At 44.2% G+C, this 21,495-nt stretch overlaps 4 protein-coding genes across 4 annotated transcripts; 1 reads left to right on the top strand and 3 right to left on the bottom strand.

Moving 5' to 3' along the window:
• Positions 1 to 235: 235 nt before the first annotated feature.
• Positions 236 to 4,930, bottom strand: LOC131263238 (ATP-dependent RNA helicase WM6). Its single transcript, XM_058265403.1, has 7 exons — positions 4,881 to 4,930; positions 4,234 to 4,471; positions 3,602 to 4,006; positions 3,279 to 3,397; positions 1,445 to 1,576; positions 953 to 1,355; positions 236 to 882 (listed from the first exon to the last, which is right to left on the bottom strand). The coding sequence occupies exons 2-7, from the start codon at positions 4,430 to 4,432 to the stop codon at positions 869 to 871; spliced, it is 1,272 nt and encodes a 423-aa protein (XP_058121386.1). The 5' UTR covers positions 4,433 to 4,471; positions 4,881 to 4,930; the 3' UTR covers positions 236 to 868.
• Positions 4,931 to 6,692: 1,762 nt separating this feature from the next.
• Positions 6,693 to 14,300, top strand: LOC131263307 (E3 ubiquitin-protein ligase Su(dx)). Its single transcript, XM_058265484.1, has 6 exons — positions 6,693 to 6,822; positions 9,289 to 9,481; positions 9,606 to 10,087; positions 11,135 to 13,101; positions 13,188 to 13,386; positions 13,453 to 14,300. The coding sequence occupies exons 2-6, from the start codon at positions 9,445 to 9,447 to the stop codon at positions 13,720 to 13,722; spliced, it is 2,955 nt and encodes a 984-aa protein (XP_058121467.1). The 5' UTR covers positions 6,693 to 6,822; positions 9,289 to 9,444; the 3' UTR covers positions 13,723 to 14,300.
• Positions 14,301 to 16,614: 2,314 nt separating this feature from the next.
• Positions 16,615 to 20,189, bottom strand: LOC131267402 (uncharacterized). Its single transcript, XM_058270271.1, has 5 exons — positions 19,428 to 20,189; positions 18,960 to 19,147; positions 18,770 to 18,887; positions 18,370 to 18,697; positions 16,615 to 18,298 (listed from the first exon to the last, which is right to left on the bottom strand). The coding sequence occupies exons 1-5, from the start codon at positions 19,487 to 19,489 to the stop codon at positions 18,029 to 18,031; spliced, it is 966 nt and encodes a 321-aa protein (XP_058126254.1). The 5' UTR covers positions 19,490 to 20,189; the 3' UTR covers positions 16,615 to 18,028.
• A 231-nt stretch (positions 20,190 to 20,420) lies between these two features.
• LOC131263818 (NADH dehydrogenase [ubiquinone] iron-sulfur protein 6, mitochondrial) lies at positions 20,421 to 21,242 on the bottom strand. Its single transcript, XM_058266078.1, has 3 exons — positions 21,052 to 21,242; positions 20,784 to 20,963; positions 20,421 to 20,700 (listed from the first exon to the last, which is right to left on the bottom strand). Exons 1-3 carry the CDS (start codon positions 21,178 to 21,180, stop codon positions 20,632 to 20,634), a joined length of 378 nt encoding a protein of 125 aa, XP_058122061.1. The 5' UTR covers positions 21,181 to 21,242; the 3' UTR covers positions 20,421 to 20,631.
• Between the last annotated feature and the right edge of the window lie 253 nt (positions 21,243 to 21,495).

The following is a 21,495-nucleotide window of genomic DNA, read 5'->3' as shown; positions in this document are numbered from 1 at the left end:
ATGTAGTTTCTACCGATTTATCGAAAGAACTGGTACTCAGTGAAGGGAGTTGGTGTCATGTAATATTTAAACTTATAATTTACAGTCGGGACACATCATAAGAATGTAGTTTCGTAACAATAACAAAAAAACCTTACATTTGTAACTAACTCTTTTTGTTAATAAGACCCCTTATTACCCCTTGTTTCTTTGCAATAATCGAGTACGTGTTTGATGAAAAACGCAATAGCAAACGTTATTGGCGGGCTCTTAATACATTATAAGTTTTATTTACTTGTGTTTGTTTATTCAAAATTACATAGTTATTTCTTACTAAAATATTTGTTATCTTCCTTACTCAATTGCTATTGAACATCAATAGAATTTTGGTGGCTGTGTCTCCTTTTTCACCTAACTTACGATTGAGCACGCAACAGGTGCGTGCGATCGGAGAGAAGTTCTTCTACCTTTTCCGCATTTACGGACGAGCAAATCATATTCAAACTCTCTTGTGAAGCTACACGTACGTGATAAAGGTTTAATTGCGCTGTTTTTATAATCGCAATTATAAGCAACTCCCAATACACTACAACTTATTGAATACACTGTTTTTAAAAGAAAAGAGCAAAAGACGCAGCAGATTATTCATGTTGCTTGTGGCCACCGTACTAAATGCAACAGTAGTAGAAACAATATTCCATTGAATTAGGCTTTGAACATACACAGGAAGAAGGGAGAGGTTGATACATTTCCAAGACTTTATGGAATGGAGAAGTACTCTCAAAAGAAAATCTAAACTTCTATTTGAAAAACACTTACTGCATCGCACCGATTAATTGCTTACAAAAAATGATGTGGACTTTCACACAGTATGAAGATATTACCCTTCTTATCGTCCTTCGACTGGAAAGAGTAAAGGAAAAATCTCAAATTATTATCTTTCGCAAAGATGCGTTATTTTCTCATTACTTACTGTAAGAGGAGAGATCGATTTCGTCAGGTAGCTCGTTGATGTTCACATCGAACCGGTCCTGCACGTCATTCAGAATCTTGGCATCCGCCTCGTCCGAGATGAAAGTGATGGCCAGACCCTTGGTACCGAAACGACCGGCACGAGCCACACGGTGCAGATAGGTATCAGAATCTTCGGGCATATCGTAGTTGAACACGATGTTCACACGCTCAATGTCCATGCCTCGTCCGAACAGGTTGGTGGCGACGAGGATACGTTTCTGGAAATCCTTGAACTGCTGGTACCGCGAGAGGCGCTCCTCCTGGACCATGCCACGGTGGATACCGATGGCCGGGAAATTTTGCTCGGTTAGAAGCTGCGCAAGGGCCATACAGCGTTGGACAGACTTCACGAAAATGACAACCTTATCGAACGGAAAAGAAAGAGCGTAACATTTCGATGAAACACACTGCAATAGTATTAGCGGTGGGCTCTTCAGAAGAGACAATTTACCTGGTTGAACTCGAGCACATCAAGCAACTCGAACAGCTTCTTGTTCTTTTCGTTTTCCTTCAGTTTCACGTAATGCTGCTGAAGACCGTGTAGCGTAAGTTTGGTTTCGTCGTCAACGTACACTTCCATTGGCTATAGTTTTGTGATTGAGAAATGGAAAGAAAAGAAAAATGATGGATGCAATTTTGGGTTAGGATAATTCGCACATCTGCCACTATTTCTTATTACAGCACAAATGTCGCCTCTAGTGAAAGAACATTAGTTCTTTGTTCCGTGTAGAAAGTTCTGTGTCAGCGAAAAACGATTTTGTGATTTAAGACACATGCTTGTTTTAAAATTCAAAATTAAAATACCAGATCAAAGAAGTAGCAGATTGGAATTTGGTATGGAACTGTGTCTAAATCACAAAAGGGCGTTTACTTGTTTGCTAGCTGCACGGATTTCGGTAAAGTTTTAACGTATATCGTGGGGAAAGTTTAGCCAAAGCGAGCTGAAACATGTTCAAGTTTGCGTGAGATTTCCCGTCTACCAGATCAAGATGCCATAGGTTTCACCAGGTTTCACAAATGAAGAGAGACGTTCCCAGCGAATAAAACCGGCCTGAGAACGTTCCACTATTTCCGTTGGAAAAGAAGATGACACACTTCACTCCAAAGCCATGGTATTTTTCCTACGACTGAAACGATATGAATTGCTTATGGTATTAGGTAATTACTACAGGTATTGCTACATACGGCTCCTCCTCAGGGTTCTCGGTTGGATGGAAGAAGCATCGGAACTGCTCTCCGCCAAAATCATCTATGTCTGGCTGGCGTGGCGCCCACAACGGCGGCATCATCCTCATATCGCTCAGTGCCATCGGAACGGAACAACGGTGATTATTTCGATTTGCTTTTCCCGCTTGCTTAAGGTTCACGCCGGCGTGAAGAAGCTGCCCAGTGTTGGTAACGATTTCTGTCAGCTTTTGCATTTTTTCTATTACGTTTCAGACAGCTTATCTATGGCTCATTTTAGCGATCAAGCCATATGTAAATAGACGAGCTCGAGCATAAGCACACCCCCTCTTCTTCTTGATGTGTCAATGACGAGGGATGGCACTGTTTCAGATTTATCTGTCTCCCTCAACCGAAGATATTCCAGGAACTGGCGAAGGCAGGAATAACCCGTGCGCACAAGTTGCTTTGATGTCGGTTTTATAAGTTATTTTGTTCATGTTTGCTCGGGTAGTTTGGATTTAGCAAAGGAAAATTGGAACTTGATATTATGCGGGTTGTTTGAGTTTTACAGGGTTTCGATTTTAAACACCATTGCAGCAGGCGACGTCGATTTCCTCCATTCAAACGGGGGATGAAACAAATCCGTTTTCAACCAGGAACTCCAGCATTATCCGCGGTCCAACGTAAAGGAGTCATTCTCGTTCGCTTACCAGGTTCTCCTTCTTGTCAACGTTGTTTTAACGCGGTCGCGTGGTTTGGTTTCCCACGCGAGGATGAAACCGCCTATCAGCGGTCAAGGGCACGAAGTTCAGAGAGAACTCTGAATTCTCCTTTTAGTTCAAATAGCGTTTTGTTCGGGTTGGCTTTTAAGTTGCCGCGGTTGGCCAAAGAGAGTGCAGAGATTTATCGGTTGGTTTGTGGTTTATCGGATTCAGTGCGGCTGTCCACCGGATCCATGCGTCTGGCGGAGCGGTCGTCAGCGGCGGTAATGGCGCCGACCGTAACTGACAACATTTCGGCAAACTTTTCCCATCGACACAGTAACTTTCCGTTCGCTTATTAACATGACTAGTAGTGGTAGTAGAGGAAGTAGAAGTAGAACTAGTGGAGGTATTTACATCTTGCATAAACTTTTTGCACACGGGGCGAATTTCTTTGCTCAGTGTGGCGGAGAACATCATCACTTGCTTTCCGTGGGGTGTGTTACGGAAAATCTCCTGGACATCGCGACGCATATCTGTAATGAGAATGAAAACAAAGTGCTATAGATATTTGTGCTCTGCAGTTAAAATGGTTTGTTTGTCCTTTAAACTTCAGTTTGTGATATTATATCGCTCACTAGCCATGACTCGGATGTCCCTATCTACTTAAATGGATCTGTTTCATCATAATTGATAGGTTTACTACGTTCTGCACTGTTCAATTGATATTTTCAACTTACCCAACTGCTCGAGCATTTTGTCGCACTCGTCCAGAATGAAATGCTTCAAGTTCTTCAGGTTTAGCTTCTTGTTGCGGATCAACGCCAGCACACGTCCGGGTGTTCCAACGATGATGTGGGGAGTAGTTGATTTTAGCACCTCCTCATCCTTCTGGATCGGCAGCCCACCGAAGAACACGGCCACCTTGATCGTTGGCATGTACTTGCAGAACCGCTCGTACTCCTTGCTGATCTGGAAGGCGAGCTCGCGCGTGTGACACATCACCAACACGTACGGGACGTTCTCGGTCGGCTCTAGCTGCTGCAGGGTCGCCAGCACAAACACTGCCGTCTTTCCCATACCGGACTTGGCCTGGCACAGAATGTCCATGCCAAGCACGGCCTGCGGAATACATTCGTGTTGTACTGAAATAAAGAAGAGGCAGGGCAAATAATTATTTACATGATCGTACTGGATGGTTTTCAACCACACGGCGAATGCTATGTTTGGCTTTGTCAGTTCTCATGAGCACATATCAATCATACATTTGTATCAGATGTCCCTATCTACTAAATAATGACGTGCATTTCATCACAAAGAATAATTAAATAAAAACCTGAAAAAAGTCACTATTTACTATCGGGTAACTTACCTTCTGAAGGATGCTCAAAACCACAGTCAACAATGGCGCGCAAAATTTCGGGCTTCAGCAGGAAATCACGGAAACCGGAGCTGTGAATCGATACGTAGGTACCCTTCACATCCTTCTTCGGCTGTTCCGTAGTTTCTGCCACAACCTGCTCGGTCTGGTCCTCCTCCTCGTAATCTAAAAGGTCTTCGTTATCAGCCATTTTAATGGGTTTAGTAGAACGACAATCGCTTTGGAGCAGCTGCAAAAACGAAAAGAAAAAGAAGAAACGCGTAAGTGACTTCCGGAAGCACAGATATTGTAAAATTAGGGACTATATGTGAATTAACAACCATTTATACTTAGCAATCTACAGTTAATCAAGCAATAAAATAAAATTGTAGATTAATTAACGTTTCTATCTACACGTTAACTCAATTTATAAATTTTCATTATCGCTGTTCCACAACGAAGCTAGCCGGCGTTGGCTTCCGCCATTTTGAAAAGCATGCGGTGCGGAGCGCCACTATGCATTTTTCATTTAACGTTTTCGAGGATTACAACACCTTGATTCATAGCCAAAACACAACAAACCGTTAGCAATCGCTTATGTGCACAAATGTAATTGAAAATTATACTGAAAAGGAATACATTTTTAACAAATTTCCTACCTAAAGAGAGAACAATTACGCGTCGTTCTACACTGATTCACCGCCTGGACAGAAATGGCACATTGCAAATGGCGGCTCGCTAGTGTTGGCAGAATCGGGATTCGGAAGATTCAAAGACTCGAACCCTTGACGGATTCTGAGGGATTGGATTCCATTTGAAGGATTCAAATAAGAATTAATTCATTTGGGATTTAAGTCAGATTAGGTTCGTTTGGATAGCTTGTTTTCTTAAAAACATACAATTTATTGCAAAATGATAGAAATAGTTTTCTTATACGACGTGCATCTTTAGTTTAACGGATTGAGATTCGGATTTAGAGATTCGAACATCAGACTGGATTGGAATCGAATGATTTGAATCCCATTTGTGATTTTTTTCTCACCACTACCTCGAGAGTGATTTATCTTTCTTGAATTTCGAACGTATTGAAAAATTGGGTTAATACTAAAAATTTCTTCAAGTTACAGGGTAGGTGGTCAACAGGTGAACTAACAAATATTCAAAAATAAATGATTATTTTTTAATTTATTGCTACTCTAGCCTATGTTCATAATGAAAACATTTCGTTTACGTTGATGCCATTGAAAAATTATGAATACGACTGTGGTAATTCTAAAAATCAGTTTCAAAAATAGGAACAAGTATCCTTCGTTCGTTTTGTTTCATTAAGTTAATGTTTTCAAAAACTTTTATAATATGCACACGAAACCTTTTAGTAAGCTCAGAACTAAATTCCAATTGGATAATAAAAGTTTTCCAATCGAAAGTCGCAAACGGAAGGACTTAAAATTAAATTTAATGCCGTCAAGTTGGTAGCTCTGCAACAAATCAAGGATACTGGAACTAAGCAGCTTGCTTCAAGTAACCTTGATGACGACGTGAAATGTTTCATTTGCCCTGTCCCAGCAAATACCGTTTATTTATTTATTTATTTCATTATTTTAAAACCCCTTCTGAATAATTGTTTCCTGTTCTCTGCCTTCTCTTGACTGCCGTTATTCCCAATCGAACCGAAGTTTGTAATATTGCATTTTCCAACGGATAATATCTTAGATTTAGTAACCGTGGCTCGTTGTCAGCTTCGTTCCTAGTGGTGGGTAAATCGAATCCCCAAATCCGATTCCCAAGCCAAGAAACAGTCGCGACATCGAGATGATCAATGTCGATCTGGGAATTGTTTATCCTAGTCTGAATCCCCATCAAATCACAACATAACACTGTTTTTGTACACAACACTGTCTTAAGCTGGATTTAAACGTTACATATTAATCTGTGCAGATCTTTGACGTCTACAGATTTCCTTTGTTCTCTCGTACCCATCGTCTGTCAAACATCCCTCCAGATATCCCGAATATCTCGAGGGATGTTGGAAAGAGCTAAGGAAAAGCTGTAGACGTCAAACATCTGCACAGATTAATATGTAACGTTTAAATCCAGCTTTAAGAAGATTATCAATTTTGAGTGATAGCTTTATTCAGAATCCGGTAAAAATGTTCTGGTCCTGGTTTGAACCATTGTCACTCCGTTGGCTTAATGGGTTTGGTTGGGTAGAACAACTCGGATAATCGAAATTTTACTGTATTTCTTTGTATGTCCATTAAACCATTCTACCCAGCGTTCGATATGAGTCGATTCAAATAGTTTAGGATCAAGTCAGAATCGAATCTAATCAAGTCCCAAACAAATCAAATCTGATTCGAATCCTAACGAATCAAATCTTTAGAATCCGTCAAATGGGATTCGAATCTTTGGAATCCGTCTAGGGATCGAGTCTTCGAATCTTCCGAATCCCGATTCTGCCAACACTAGATTAGACACAGATTGCAAGTCGTAGAATCAACTTCATTCGCGTATTGCAAACATTTCCGAGAAATAAAGCCTGCATCATGCCTATCATCTGGCTGCCGTGTGGTAGATGAATCGAAACAACGTGGTGTAAAGGTGCGTAATTGCAGTGTTTTTGTATTTGCAAGGGAATTTTCTAAAAAGCATCGAAAAAGGGATAGAAGTATCAGGTCGTAAGTGTGTGCAAAAACCACCAGCGATGAGTGATAGAAATGTTCCGTTCGTGAGTACAGCTAATCTCTAGTTCGCTGCTGGTTGGAAAAAAAAACTCAAAGTGTACTGATTTTCCTATCATTTTGTCAATCACGGAGCGAGGTTTCGGTGCGCCATCACGCGATCATATGTGCGAGGTACGGAACGAAGTAAACAGTGTCCCGTGATTGGCTGGCGATGGAATGATTTCCACCAGGAATGTTTTAATGTCGTCAGCAAGTGTATGTGTTTTTTTTTGTGTCGATGCTAAACAGAATCTCACATCCTGTGCCGGGTAATGCCATCAATTGCGAAAAATAAAATAATGGTCCCGATAACGAGGAAACTTACGCTGATAATGGCCTGGCGATGAGTCAATCCATCGTAAAGATTTGTTTGATAATCGCGCGTGTGGTGGGGACCATATTTCGTGGCGTGTCGGTTGGTACGATGACGGGGAATTCGTTAGAGAAAGTCCACCCGTCTCGTCAAATGGCGAGTCCCCAGACAAATGCTCTTATATAAGCTGCCGTGTCCGAAAGCAGTATTCATCGTCAGCGCACTATCCTTTACCCACCCCCCCATATGGTCCCAGTGTGCAGATGATTTATCGTAGAAAATTACACGTTTCCCAGACCGCTCTATGTGCCACTACTTGTTTGCCTCCCTGCGGGATGTTCTTAGTTACTTAACGGCCCCGGGAACAACGGTTTCTTGATTGGTGTACATGCTCAACAGGAATGGGTTTGCCATTGAACGACCGATGAAGCTCCCAGATCCGCTGTCTGGAACGGTGCCTCACAAGGAATATGAAATGATTGGCAGGAAACAATCATATTTCGCCAACACTCGGGCGCCCGAGAAAGTGACCACCAACACGAAACGCGAAAATGAAATCGAAACCCGGCAAACAATTATCATTGCGCGGGCCACCATTTATTTGGTTACAATGACCCGCCAACCACACTCAACAACAATGGTGTGTTATTATAATTCCGAGAAAGCGAAGAAGCCTTCGCTGTGCACGGAGACACATCACGGTAGAAAAGTTTTGATCGTACCAACAGCGCAACAACAGAGAAAGCACCCCAAATTGTATCCAAATTCACATAATGGTGCAGTGTTTGGGCGTACTGGAACGGCGTCCACCACACCGCATATTGGCATTCGTCAGCTGGCAGGGAAAAGAAACAACCGTTGGACAAACAAGGCCAGGGCGAATGAAACGGGCATCCTTCGTCATCTTGGCTGCTCTATCGAAACAATCAGCCTTTCTTAGCGTACCGCCTTAGAAAAAAATATTTATCATCATGTCAAGAAAACAAAGTAAATGACAGATAAAACATGTTATCAAACACAGGGAAGTACTTTGCTTAATAAAAAAATGTATCTTGCAAGAAAAGTAAGCCTATACACTCTGATAACGGTATGCTAAGGTTCGCTTTCGATAACGAGTCGTCCACTAGAAGCTTCTTCCATCTCGAGACGCTTGATGGTGTCCACACAGTTGTCTTTGTTTTTATGTATGTGCTGACAGATAACGATAATAATTTCGTCTAGGAGCGAAATGGGTCTTCAGGAACCCACCCTTACAGTTACCGCTGCACTCCATCTACTCATTAGTTTCAGGCATATAATGGGTTTACGGACAACAGGCGTTGACTTATAGTATAGTCCTTGTCGCGTTTATTATATAACGGCTTAACCTGTAGCAAGCTTTATTAATCTTAACTCCTTATCAGGTTGTGCTCATATGTGAGACAAGATACTGTTGAAACGCAACCAAACAGAGCAAACTAACTACAATTTGCTGTTTTTTTAAAATTCCTGAATCAAGGGAATATCTTTTTTTTATTTTGTATTCTCCATTAGACTTAAATGCAAAAGGAACTGTATAATGCTGCCATTATTTAGTGAGTGAAGCGTCAAGTTAAAGAACTCCTTCAACACTGGTTGTGCCCTAATGAAAAGCTTTGCCGTTAATGTCCACTGTGTCGGAATATTCGTCCCAAATAGATTGAAATTGCTTCACCCGGTAAACACGAACATGCATACCCAGTACCGTAGGGATTTGAACAACGTTTCCCGTGAAAAACGTAAACGGACGTTAGGCCAAAGACGGCTATGTACGGCTCAGCTGAAAGGGAAATTAAATTTTCTTGTGTAGCAACGTGCCAAGCACATAGCAGGCGTGTATGTGGCGGAAAAAAAAACATGTCGGAAGTGCCCTAGTGTTGACCACGAAGGTGAAAAACGGAAATCGTAGCGTGCGTGTTTACCCCCGAGACCGTCTTATCTTTCACCCGCATTTTTATGTTGCGACCTGCAGGAAAAGTGCTTCACTTAATTTATTCTATTATTTAATTTCAGCGCAAGGAGTCGTCGGAGGTTTACAAAACTCACCGGTGAATTTAAATCGGTGTAGAAACATTAAAGCGTAGGGTGCGGGATATAAAGGAGCCCCCGAAGGGTATTTCGTATCCCACCGCGCACGACATCGGCTTGTCCGTGTCAATCTGATAACAGATGGAAGACGGTACCATCCATCAGCTGATTGTGCTAAGTAAGTCCTTGACACGGAATCCAACTCCGGCCTGTAGCGATGGCCAGTTGCGATATGAACTTGACGAATTTTCTTGTCAATATCCTTTGCGTCATGTTAAAATGTTTTCTTTCGTTTCCCAAAGTCGAGCATGCCACCTTCCGTAGCAATGGGTTCCTCAAGCCGAACCCGTACGTGGAGTTCTCGATCGATGGCAAGAGCTCACGCAAGACGGACTTCATCAAGAACACCAACACACCGAAATGGAACGAACGGTTCGCCATCTTCGTGTCACCCGGCTCGCTGCTGCAGTTCCGCGTCCTCGACCATTCCAGCTTCCGCAAAGACTCGCTGCTCGGCCAGCAGACGGTCGAGCTGGCGGGCATCCTGCGGCACTATAACGGTGTGCTGGAGCTGCTCGAGCTCAGCATGGACCTACTGGTGGACCCGTCCGGCTCCTCTAAGACCAACGAACCCCGCCAGCCGGTGAAAGCCGGCGAGCTCGTGGTCGTACTCGACGGGCTGAAGATCGATATGCGAAACGTCCTCGGTGGTAGCGGTGGAAGCGGTGGAGCCATGCGAGGCAGCGGTGTCGGCAGTGAATCCAACATGGTCAATGGCAATGGGGTAAGTGACCTTGGGCAGCGGGCGCGCGGTGATGAGGAAGGAGAAAATTCCACCGAGGGATTATGAGTGTTTTAAATGCGCGAAACATGGACAGCACGTACCCGTGCGGAGTGGGGTGGTCTTATTTGCTTCCCTCGTAATTGGGAAGCATGGTAAACGTGACTTGTACAGGACATCGTCATTTTTGGCTTCTTTTAACGACGTGTTGCGGATTCACTAGTGCTATTTTATGTTTAGAGCCGTATGATCATTTGACGTGTAGGTCGAATAGGTTGAGTATATCATGATTTTAAAATTTATTAGGCAACCATTTGTTCACTTTAACATGAAATAGAATACATTGTTTTGGAATCTTGCCCAAATGCTTTTTAGTAGTTTATTCTGACCGCGAAGTTTTTTCGACCTCGTTTTTAGTATATTTATCGACTACCCTTTGGCATTTTTGGTGCTTTGATGCTAGCTCTGCATGTTTTAAGAGTAGTTTCGGGCATGTTCAATTTTGTTCTCGGTACTGGTAAAACAAAAAAATTCGATTTTTTTTCAATGAAGTTTGGACAGGCCCTTCTTATTGAAGATATATTTAGCCGGTTTATGAGATATTAAAAATGTTCAAACTATGTTCAAAACAATAAATTATCGTCTGAAGTATGTTTGCTGCTGTTTCGGCGAAACATATTTTTTAAAGCATGAAAACCATAATCCTTCGGAATGTAGCGAATTGGAAAGAGGTTGACCGTTTTTAGTGTCTCCCAATGTCATCGAGTATCGATTTTTCAAAAGTGGCTTCTTCATAAAGTCATGTCGTGGCATTAGTTTCCATAAATATCGATTTTCTTACCCGCTAGAGTTCCTGCACTCGTTCCACCCTTTCTCACCCCTTGAGCCCAGCAACACAAGAGCTGTGCTAGTAATGAGAAAATAATGCATAATTTATCCTCACATACCATATCGCTTCGTTTTTTTCTTTTTTACTCCCTTTGTTATGCCTGTGCTTCCTGTCTCATCATCGTCCCCTTATCAACTCTCGGGAATCTTTGCTCGACTCAGCAGCTGTCGACCAGCATGGATTTGGCACAGAACGGAAGTCACTTTCATACGCTTCGGAGCAGCATACTGAACGGTGGAATACGGGCGCGAATGCGTTTACGTGGCACCGGTGCCTCCCAGTCCCTGCCACCCGGTGCCGGACCGAGCATGAATCAGCTCGCACTGGTTCCCACGTCATCGTCATCGGCGTCATCATCGCAGCACTCGCCCGCGTCACACGCTAGCCAAAGCAATAATACTTCTGGCGCTACGGTGGCCGAGAACGATCAGTTCAGTATACACCAGTCGGCGAGTACGGCGTATGGTGGAGCAATGGGCAATGGTGCAGCGTCCGGAACATCTCCGAATTCCGGGGCAGTTTCTTCCTCGTCCACCGGAGCGATCCGTCGCAGTGGCATCAATTGGGATCAGCAAAACGTGTCGCCGGTACCGTCCGTGACGGGTTCGCACGCCCGTTTAGGCCCGGTGTACTCCAACTCGTCGCAGGAGGGAATCATCAATGGTGTCCCGGCGGGTGCTATGGTGCCACCGGTGGGAGTTCCAGGTGGTAGCCCCGGTGGCATGAACGGTGTCGGTGGTCCCATTCCGATGCCCATGGGTGGAAGTCTAACCGATCAGCAGTTGATTCTACAACATCAGCAACAGCAGCAGCAACGGGATCAGAACCCGATCGACGACGAACCGCTGCCGGCCGGGTGGGAAATGCGGGTGGACAAGTACGGCCGCCGTTACTACGTGGATCACAATACGCGCTCGACGTACTGGGAAAAGCCGCAGCCCTTACCGGCCGGCTGGGAGCAGCGAAGGGATCCGCGTGGACGCGTGTATTACGTCGATCATAATACGCGCACCACCACCTGGCAGCGACCGAACAGCGAGCGGCTGATGCACTTCCAGCACTGGCAGGGTCAACGGCAGCACATCATTTCGCAGGGCAACCAGCGATTTCTGTACCCGCAGCACGCGCAACAATCGAACTCGATCTCGGTGGCAAACGAGGAGGACGACGGGCTGGGCCCGCTTCCGGATGGATGGGAGAAGCGCGTCCAGCCGGACAACCGGGTGTACTTCGTGAACCACAAAAACCGCACCACCCAGTGGGAGGATCCGCGGACGCAGGGTCAAGAGGTGAGCATGCTGGCCGAGGGCCCACTACCACCCGGCTGGGAGATTCGCTACACGGCCAACATGGAGCGGTTCTTCGTCGATCACAACAATCGCAAGACGACCTTCGAGGACCCCCGCCCGGGTGCACCGAAGGGCGCGAAGGGTGTGTACGGGGTGCCGAAAGCATACGAGCGATCGTTCCGCTGGAAGCTCAGCCAGTTCCGGTACCTGTGCCAGAGCAACGCGCTTGCGTCACACATCAAAATCACGCTCACGCGGCAAACGCTGTTCGAGGATTCGTACCATCAGATCATGCGCCTGCCGGCCTACGAACTGCGGCGCCGGCTGTACATAATTTTCCGTGGCGAGGAAGGTCTCGACTATGGTGGCGTTTCCCGCGAATGGTTCTTCCTGCTATCGCACGAGGTGCTCAACCCGATGTACTGTCTGTTCGAGTACGCGAACAAGAACAACTACAGCCTACAGATCAACCCGGCGAGCTACGTCAACCCGGACCACCTGCAGTACTTCAAGTTCATTGGCCGATTCATCGCGATGGCCCTGTACCATGGGCGGTTCATCTACTCCGGGTTCACGATGCCGTTCTACAAGCGCATGCTGAACAAGAAGCTAACGACCAAAGACATCGAATCGATCGATCCGGAGTTCTACAACTCGCTCATTTGGGTGCGCGACAACAATATCGACGAGTGTGGGCTGGAGCTGTGGTTCAGCGTGGACTTTGAGGTGCTTGGGCAGATCATCCACCACGAGCTGAAGGAGGAGGGCGATAAAGAACGTGTGACGGAGGAGAACAAGGAAGAATACATTTCGCTTATGACCGAGTGGCGCATGACGAGGTACGGGGAGGGAGTGGTTGAATATGATGGAGAACTTGGAAGGGGGAAACCATCTGATCGATTGTTTGTTTTCATGTCCGTTCTAGGGGTATCGAAGAGCAGACGAAAACGTTCCTGGAGGGTTTTAACGAGGTAGTGCCACTGGAGTGGTTAAAGTACTTTGACGAGCGCGAACTGGAACTGATGCTCTGCGGAATGCAGGAGATTGACGTGGACGACTGGCAGCGTAATTCGATCTATCGTCACTACAACCGAAGCAGCAAGCAGGTCGTCTGGTTCTGGCAGGTAAGTGGAAGGTGAAACCGTACCAACCAAATACCGGATAGTAATTAAATTACATCCTTCCTCTAGTTTGTGCGTGAAACGGATAATGAAAAGCGTGCCCGCTTGCTGCAGTTCGTGACCGGTACGTGCCGCGTCCCGGTCGGTGGGTTCGCCGAGCTGATGGGCTCGAACGGTCCGCAGCGGTTCTGCATCGAAAAGGTCGGAAAGGACACCTGGCTGCCGCGATCGCACACGTGCTTCAATCGGTTGGATCTGCCACCGTACAAGAGCTACGATCAGCTGGTAGAAAAACTGAACTACGCGATCGAAGAAACTGAAGGTTTCGGGCAGGAGTAAGGGAGCTAAAGGATCCCTTTTTACTTGCACGATCGGTGCACATAAAGCAAAAAAAAAAGTAAACAAATGTGATCATTTTAGGGCCGCATGGGGATTGGAGGAAGCGGTTGCGGTGTGGGAGATGGGATTCCGGAAAAAATAACTTTTGATAATGTAAAATGTATGTGTATACGTTAGTTGCAAAGGTGCATGTTTATGTTGTACAGGTTGAGACGAGGTAGAGGTAGTCGAACTTTGATAGCGTCCTGAAAAAATCAGGCCAGTAACGCAAGGTTCGTCCAAAACGTGCGTGAGCCTATAGATACTATTTTCTTTACTGAATGCGGAATTGGGCTAGAGAACGTGATAGCGGGTGCACATTATAAACAATAGTTTGTTGTTAAAAGGGCCCAGGTCCGGGGGTCGACCATGCACATCACTTTTGTACATACCAGATATATGGGAAGAGGGAGAAAAGGTCGTTTTATCTTCGGCATCGTCTTTCAGTTACGATAAATGTGTGGCGTTTCGTACAGTGCATTGGTAGCAAAATATATGGATATTAGATTATTGTTTTTTTTTTAAACTCTATTACACTATTTCATTGTTCTGTTGTTTTTCAAGGTGCAAAATAATAAACCGTGGGCGTGTGACCTAGTGAGGGGATAAACTGAATCGAACTGAAAATTACTTCAATGCAAACGGCTGGCCTAATCTGGAAACTATAAACTGCATCTGCAAGATTTACTTCGTTCCTCCTTTGTTACCTTCTGTGGGCTAACGATTAATTATTTATTTTTAAGCAAGTGATTTTTTTTCTTTTCATAATAAGATGCAGTGAACGGAAAGAGCTGCGTAGGAAAAATCGACATAAACAATAAATGTAATGCAATACACAGACACACAAATAAAAAGTTGTGAATAACAAGGAAGGTAAACGGTTTGCGCCGTTTGCAGTGAAGCATCGTTAAACAATAGGAAGAAAATTACTAGTGGGGCCATTTGGATGCTGGTACACGTGCAAATAGAGAATTATAATAGAACGTAACGATTTTGCTGCACAATCTACACCAAACGAAAGATTGCAGCATACTGACAAGTTGGTCTGGTGAAATACATACATACATACATATAAAACAGAACATTTCACTGGAGGAGCTACCGATCGTGAACCCAAAGCCTGCTTTGTATCAAAAAGTTTTGTAAAATAGCGATGCACCATGTATGAATAGTGGAAATGTTTTAATCAATTGAGGGCGGAGAGAAACAACAGATACTGTAAAACTACGTGTTGGCACACAAACACTATATCACGATGAACGATGAATTTAAACTAGACAATTTCTGAACATAGGAAAACTCTATACGAGGAAAGAAAGTGAAAAGAAAGCTACCCAGTGGTTTGGTCTGCAACGTCCCATGGATAGTAGAAGAACAGAAACCCCTTTTGCGAATCAGCAAACAACATGCATGCTGGCCCCAACTAACAGCAATTCAATTCGCGTGTTGCCGAAGCTTTACGCGCGGGTGGCCGGTGTACAAGAAGTCTGCTTTCACGATCCTTGCAATAGTCACACTAATTCCTTCCCTACAAACACACCATATAAAGATATAGCTAAATCATTAATAGAACCGTGTCAAAACGAAACGTTTACACCTCATGTTGTAGTAGCTGCTGTACAATAGACGGTGCTTTATTACGAATATAGACTATGTGTGTATATTGTTTTTGCTTAACCGAGGGTACTGTTCGGTTGTTTGTGAGGTTTATTTTTCTCCAAAGTAAAACTGTATCGGAAGCATCTTTGTAAAATCCCCAATCATTGATAAATAATAATGTACTCTTCATTATTTAACAAAAGAAGAATTAGTATAAGTTGCGGAAATTTTGCACTCCTCGCAAAAATGGACATCCGATATGTCCCTAATTTAATGGTTATTCATCAACGGTTCAAATGATCAATATCCTTACGAGAGATAACAATGTTTAGGTATACTTGTTTTCGTTTTTTTTACTATTGTAACACTTATCATACCGATCATTGCTTTATCTTTGTGTAGCTGTAAATTATGTTGATTTTGTTTGGTGCCGATGACGAATGCGCGAAAAATAAAGCCGTAACAAACTTTAAGAAAATGGACTCGGGTACTGCAACGACAAGAAAGAATACGATAAAGTATTTTATTCAATCCAATAAGTTATTTTCTCAACATCTGCTGCAAAGTTTTAAAGCACGATAGTATCTGCAGTTTAAGTTGGTTTATTAGTTTCTCAAATAACGCTAGTTGCCGATGAAGAAAGGGTAGTACACACTATAACTATTACAGGTATTATTCTGGGTAAATGTCTTTACTGTTCTGCCACTCGCAGCAGCTTGAAATGGGATTGCTTGGCTGTCCTCTAAATGTTGGTTATGTTTAAGCATAAACGCATTAGAGCGGGAATAGAGTAGGAGATGGGGATGAAGTTGTGTAAAGGTGTTAGGAAAGAAGGTGATCCAGCTTCTCTGGTTGAGGATAAAATCTTGCCGAGCTTTGTATACGTAATATGTTAGGGTAAATGGTTTCGAAAAACGGCAAGGAAAAGGGTACACATTGTAAAATTGTCGTTTGAAAGCGGCACCGTACCACCCTCCCCGCACTGATTCAATGCGTAGAAGAAAATAGACCGGAAGTTTTGCTGTAGGTTTGCCATTTGGTTTGTATCCTTTTGGTATGGGTAGAGTTCCCTTCAGTTGTACATCGGGCAGTTTCACCGGATGCCACGTTAAGTTCAAAGATTCGCAAACCGAATAATTAAAAAAAGGGATACTTAAAACACTTATTGCACACATGCACACACGCACACATACACACACGCTCATCCAACTTTTTTATCGCCTGTTTGCACACAATTTCTCCTCTTAGACCCTCTTTCCTGCCCGTTCGGTTAATGTTTGCACTTTACTCTTCTCGACAAATGATCAGTACTTGGAAATTCATCCTACAATCGTGTATCAATTTGTTAAAAATGTCCTTTCCTATAAAAAAATAAAATAAAATACACATACTATCTAAAATATATATACCCACACAAACGCGCAATGGACGCGGACTGACGAAACCTTCATATGCCGGCTAACATCTTCTCGCTAGGAGCACCATGTCAAGCGATTACGAAAACCTATTGCATCTCCACGCTATTGTGCCCATTCCCTGTCTACTCGTCCTATCCGACACACTTTGTAAAACATATATCCTTTACCGATGGAATCCTAACACCAGTGGTTTTCTCTCGGTGCCGGAATGCATTCAGTCACCATCAGCTGCAGAACTTAGCGTATACCTTAACAAACTTAGCATAATCATTGCCGGTAATGATACTAGAAATAGCAATAATCATAATGACAATCGTTGCGGCAATAATAATCACAATCGTAGTAGACGTTTTACAGTGGCTATTTTCGTCACTGTCCTCCTCTTCCTCTGTGTGTCTCTGTAGCCTCCTCTGTGGCGTTGCGTGTCGGTTGCTGTTGCTACGTATGCAAGTAAAATAATATCACAAACTCATCCCGATTGTTGCTCCCAATCGAAGAATGAAGTCACAGTGCGGCACCCTTGGCGGATGCTTTGGCAAGTGCCTTCATAAGTCGTTGCTGGCGCACGCTATAGCGTGGGAAGCTTGTTCCCAACAACCGGTTGAAAGGATTGGAAACATAATACTACACCGGCGGATTACGGAGAAAAAATTGCTGGTCTCGCGAGCACCACGTGACATTTTGCCATTCCACTGACAACGCCAGAGAAAGAGGAGACAGATAGAGGATGTGAAGAGTAACAGTTGTTTGAGGAAATAAATTAAATAACTTATACCAACTGAAGTAACGTTGATGTAAGAAAGCAGCTCCAGATGAAACCGATACCGGCAGGGCGAGAGAGGGAAGTTTGGTACGGTTCCAGCGACCGATGGAAAAAGCGGGATCGGGAGGATCAAAGAGAGATCGGTGCAACATCGGTGGCTACTGCAGTACTGGATACTGTAGTGATAAGTGTGGGTGGCTTTTAAAGTAATGCCACTAACGCTACTATAGCTGAGTTGGCTACATCTACTATTCCTATTACTATGGCAACGGCTAATATGGTTGCACTTTCTACTACACACAGAATTGGGATAAATGTGTTGTCTGCTGCTGGAAACGAGCCTGCTAGATTGGCTCAGACTTTCGCTGACGTTCCGAGCACAACAACGACATCGACGATACCGACGACGATCGTGGTTGCGAAGGAACCTTCGATCAGCGCCTGCTAACGCATCATCATCGTTACGGTCGGTTTGCAATGCGTGAAGTCACCAGAGGTTCTTCGGGAGCACGTAGCCATTGTTGTTGAGCATGAACTTGCTGTCCAGTGCCAGCAGAGCACCGGTAGATCCCTCCGCATGTATACCTTTTTTCATACCCAGGTAAGGACGAGCCGGTGGAAGACCGCCCTCTCCTTCGACCGCCCTACCATCATCGTACGTGGTGACCGTTTCCTTGCGGCCGTCCTTAGTGGCGAGAGTGACAGTTGTTTTGCTGTTTCCCTCCGAGTCGCGCACGGTGCGACGTGTTTCGTATGACTGAAAACACGGTAACCACAAATATTACGTGTAGGAACAATATTGTACAAATTGAAATGAAAAAACCTTACCCCATCCGGGCGCCGAATCGTTTGCGAAATAATACTCTGACCAAACATTCGCGGCCCTTGGAATGCACCCTCGAAGATCCCTCCCTCGTGGAAACGTTGCTGCAATCCACCGCGTTTTGGTTTGGAAACTGGGCCAGCCGACGGCTGACGATGTTCCTTGATACCGTGAATCAAATTCATGACCTTTTCGTCGTCGGTAAGCTTACGACGCCCAGTGTCGGAAGAATCGATCTCCGATGCCCCGATGTCGTTGCGCTTTTTCGGAATCAGCTCTTTCAGTTCCGGCGATATGCGCTGCAGCAGCGTATGCAGCTGATCGGGATAAATTCTGTAAGACAACAAAAAATCATTATGTTATTTTAACATCTTTGTTTCAAACATGCCAAGTTTGTCCACATACTCTCCATCCAGATCAGTATCCTGCGGTTTTATCTGCTTTCCAATATCACGAACTGCTTCCTCGAAGCCGGGTTTCAAAAAGTCTTGCTTCAAGTCATGGTCGAACATTTTCGCATTTTCTGGAGAAAGCATAAACATAAACGAACGGTGATTTGATTTGAGATCAACATTTTCGATCCTCAGGTGCCTACCGTCGTATTCCTCAAGGGATTTCCACATCTCCTGCAGCTGATGCTCGAAGTGTTTTTGCATCTCGAGCGGATTGGTGAAAATTTGCACACCGTAGATTTTCTGATTATCGAACAGCTCGTCGTCGCTGTCGTCCTCTTCAACCCAGATCGGCTTGCGAAACTCGTCCTTGAGTGTCGTTTTTTTCTTCCTAAGAAAATGAAGGAGAAAAACAATCGAACAAAAGGCATTTCTGAGAGCTGACGAGAGTGTAAATATTGCGAAATGAACGATGCAAAATTTAAAAAAAATCTTTCATAATCCCGGACCGGCGCATACGAGTGCCCGGCTTGAATTGAAGAGGGGAGATTAGCCGGGCAAGGGGAGAAAAAAGGGGTGGTATGTGTGCATGAAGAGGCCTGGCTCAATCAACAAACCAAACCGATGCACCGCTTCTTCCTGCTGCTCTTCCTCTTCGTCACACAACTTACCGATTGTCGTCGTCGTCGTCCTTTCTGCCGTCTAGGCCCATGAATTTTTTTAAAAGGTCCATCTTTACGACGCAAATTTTGACGATTTTTAAAGAACCCGGGACGAAACGAAAAACACTCTCACACCTACAAGAGCCTTTTTGCTTTGAGTAGGAATTGACAAGGGGTAATGCCGTTTCAGGTAATTAGGCACACACAATTTTCTTCTTTAAATCAATTTAATTTTGTTTGCAGCGCAGGATTTGTTTTGTTTGGCACACCGATTTAATGAGTGCTTGATGCAGCGATAGCAGATTGGACAGTGCGGTGTACCAGCGGAGGACTCCGGGGGCGGTGCAAGGATCCGGTTGTTTTTGCGAAAAGTCACGTAGGTCACCTTTTAGCCTACCAAGTGCCGTCACCTGATGATTTTTGGATCGTGTACCGGAGCAGGCGGTCGAATTGTGGAATGTTTTTCAAGTTTTTACCAGCGTCAAAAGGATTATGCTTGGTGTATGAAACGGCCTCTGTATGATTGGACAAGGAGACTAGAGAATCGAAACGGAAGACGATCGAAGAAAATGAAGCATTTAAGTAGGAAATGTCCACCTAATGCTATAACACTCGCAAAGACTCCTTGAAGATATCGGACAGAAAGAGGATGGATTACAAAAGAAACAAATTTTATCGCGATCCCTGCCGCAGGATGCCGTTTGATATAAAGATTCTAGAAAAGTTCGACCAATTCCGACCGAAGGCGAAAATCTTTTTCAGCTGTCAAACCACTACTGAACACTAGATCAAAGGTTCGCGACGTACAAGCAGCAAACAGCAACTGAGGCATGCGCAGACAGCAACAAGCGCATCAATCGATGCACCGTCCATGACAGATAAAAGAAACAGAAAGCATTGAAAGAGATGGACGATTAACATAGAAAAACAGGTGGATAGGGATGCAAACAATTTTCCTGAAGGGACAGATACGTTTGTTGGAACCGTAGGATTTTAATTGTATTTCGCTAATTACAAAATAATTACGACATTTAAATGTTATTCCGATGGACACTCATTATTCGTCGGAAGCGAAGATTGTAACAACAGATAGTCACATGCTATGCATGACATAGTGGCTCTCGATTTGGTTATTTTTGCGGAAAATGTGCCATTTTTCCTTCGTTTATTTGACTAACGGTGAATTTCACAAACAGTTTTCAACGACCCATTCCTAGTGATGATGATCAATCTTTTCAAATCGTAGTCCGCAATATCCACAAGCATGGGCGCCCGGTTTATCCTGTAAACAATAATGATCATTAGGCCAATAGATACAGGAACTACACTTCCTGCTAGTTGCGAAAATAGTTACAATTTACATACCAAGTTAATGTACACCTTCGGATGACCGAGGGCTGGATCGGTGCCACCGTCACAGCATACTACACGCTCCTTTGACTTGATGATCGGGGCTTCGTCGATCATTTTTATGGCCCAATTGGGATTCACTACTTTGGTGGCGTTCACGAAACGTGCATTTCGGTAGTCGTTCGCTTCGTAGTACTGGAAAAGAGGGATCATTTATCGCTGTACTTAAGGCAAACCAGCGGCCGTACACTTGCGTAATCGTGTCAACCAGCACCGTACTCACCTGGCCAGTGTGTGTGATTTCATCCTTAATGGTGGCCCACTGGGAACCGAACACCTGTGTGCTGATGGACCGAGATCCAATCACGTTGGCCAGCCGGCGTGCGGGCGACAAAACCATCCGAGAGGCCATTCCGGCTAGGGAATTGTTTCTATTTTGTTTTTGTCCGACTGTGCGACCGATGGAGGATTCTGTTCTGGGACGTTTGACACAAGTGACAGGTGAACCTGTTTGTTTCCCTTTGACAACCAGATGAGCAGATGATCGGTAGCAAGTCGATTGGATTAAAAAATGTTATTATATTTTAAATAGGGAAAAATCGGAATAATTTTTAGTAGCTGAAATTTGTGGACAAACTACTTTTTTTTAGTAACTAACAAACTCGACGAAAACTGAACGAAACATTCTTCTATCCGCCATTGCTGTCACTTTTGACGGCGACGAAAA

This window comes from Anopheles coustani, chromosome 2 (assembly GCF_943734705.1).
Source record: "Anopheles coustani chromosome 2, idAnoCousDA_361_x.2, whole genome shotgun sequence".
Taxonomy (NCBI): domain Eukaryota; kingdom Metazoa; phylum Arthropoda; class Insecta; order Diptera; family Culicidae; genus Anopheles; species Anopheles coustani.
The sequence above is the reverse complement of the archived record's forward strand: the minus strand, read 5'-3'. Positions and strand labels throughout refer to the sequence as shown.